At 40.0% G+C, this 2,025-nt stretch overlaps 1 protein-coding gene across 1 annotated transcript; it reads left to right on the plus strand.

Annotated features, from left to right (window-relative positions):
• Window positions 1-395: 395 nt before the first annotated feature.
• Window positions 396-1,240, plus strand: LOC123252116 (TIP41-like protein). Its single transcript, XM_044681491.1, has one exon. It carries the CDS (start codon window positions 416-418, stop codon window positions 1,238-1,240), a length of 825 nt encoding a protein of 274 aa, XP_044537426.1. The 5' UTR covers window positions 396-415.
• Window positions 1,241-2,025: the final 785 nt, after the last annotated feature.

Below are 2,025 nucleotides of genomic sequence, written 5' to 3' on the forward strand. Positions count from 1 at the left end.
TCGGTCGGTCTTCATGACCTTGTGCTTTCCTTAGCACCATTAATGGCTCATGTGTTCCCTTCTGGAATTAGACAGAAGCATTAATCACAGTCCCATAACATTTAACAATGTATGGCAAGTTCTTGGAGTCTAACCCTTGTGAGTAAGCAGTAATATTACAGCAATTATATATATATTAAAATTATAGCATTGCAAAAAATAATGAAAAAAAAATTAAGTGATTATATGTACTCAAGTACAAGAAATGAGAAAAAAGACAAAATTATCAATTATTCTATTAAAAGATATTAGGAGAAGCAGAGCGGGGCGGGGCGGGGCTGGGGATGGTAACGGCTCGGGGGAGGAGAGGGAGGTGGGGGCAGGGGAGAAGGGAGGCCGCCGCCGCTCGTGCTGGTTCCGCGCCGCCACCGTGGCCATGATGATCCACGGCTTCCAGAGCAGCCGCCAGGACTTCTCCTTCGGGCCCTGGAAGCTGACGGCGGCCAAGACGCACATCATGAAGTCGGCCGATGTGGAGAAATTAGCTGATGAGCTCCATATGCCATCTCTTCCTGAAATGATGTTTGGAGACAATGTTTTAAGAATCCAACATGTTTCTGGCTTTGGAATTGAGTTTAATGCAACTGATGCTTTAAAGTGTGTAAACAACTACGAAGGAGTACTCAAGGTGGCATGTGCTGAAGAATGGCAAGAGAGCAGGACGGAGGGTGAGCACTCCCAAGAGTTTATTAGACCATATGACTGGACCTATACAACAGATTACAAAGGAACATTACTTGGCGAAGCTCTTAAGTTAAAGGTTGTGCCTACGACAGATCATATAGACACAGAGAAATTGAAAGCCAGGGAACAGATTAAATTTTTTGAAGAAGTTCTGTTGTTTGAAGATGAACTTCATGATCATGGAGTTTCAAGCTTAAGTGTGAAAATTAGAGTGATACCTTCTAGCTTTTTCCTGTTACTGAGATTTTTCTTAAGAATTGATGGCGCGCTCATCAGGATGAATGACACAAGGCTCTACCATGAGGCTGACAAGACTTACATGTTAAGAGAATACACTTCAAGGGAGAGCAAAATAGCCAATTTAATGTATGTTCCACCAGCCCTTTTTACAGAGCCCAATGAAATATCACAATACCTACCTGTAAAAGAGGCAGTATGTGAGAAGCTGGAGTTTCCAGAAAGAATGGATCTTAACCTTGCGGCTACACAGGAAAATACATGCACGGAATCTAAATAAAATGTCAAACAATATGAACTCTCTGTGGAACCCTCACTGGAGATGACTACTTTTGGAGGGCGGGGGGAAGATTAGGGGAGGGCTATCTAATTAGACAATGAGCTGCCTTTCCTTGTGTAGAGATTTTCTGCAGCCTTAAAAGAAGGGATGAAAAGCTTGATGTAGACAGGTTCTACACAGCCTGCTATTCATACCACCTGCCCATATCTATCCATATCTAAAATTAATGGGAGACTGAATTGAACCAAGGTTTTGAGTTGTTACAGAATGGGATCTTAGCAATAGATATTTATATGTCCTAAAGAGCAATCAGAGGCAGTGGGCATGGAATTACCACAAATATTGTTTTGCATGAAGAGTTTAATTAAGTGAACCAAATCTACTAGTTCTTTTAAAATTTTCAAAAGATTCCTGGGAAGTGAAAAATTGTGCATTTTGATAGCTTTTCAGTTTTAGTTTTGCAGAAAAATACTGACAAAAAGCTCTGCTAGAAAGAAGTGACTTGAGTTCACAAGTTAATCTCATGTTTTATATTAACAGAGTAAGTTTATGTTTTCCCTTGAAAAACCATTGTGTTAAATGGGATTTTGAGGCAAAATGTTCATAATTAGAACCAAAAAAATTATTTCTAGAATTTCAAGCTAGTTCATCTATTGAAAGAGTAATTAATAATGTTTCTCTCTCAGCTATAGTCCTTCACTGGCAGGTGTGCTGGTGTTACAACTAGTTTTTGGCTGTCATCTTATAAAGGCAGGTGCCTTATTTTTGGTTCTGTTGATGTTTTT

The sequence above is a fragment of the Gracilinanus agilis genome, chromosome 6 (assembly GCF_016433145.1).
Source record: "Gracilinanus agilis isolate LMUSP501 chromosome 6, AgileGrace, whole genome shotgun sequence".
In the NCBI taxonomy this organism is placed as follows: domain Eukaryota; kingdom Metazoa; phylum Chordata; class Mammalia; order Didelphimorphia; family Didelphidae; genus Gracilinanus; species Gracilinanus agilis.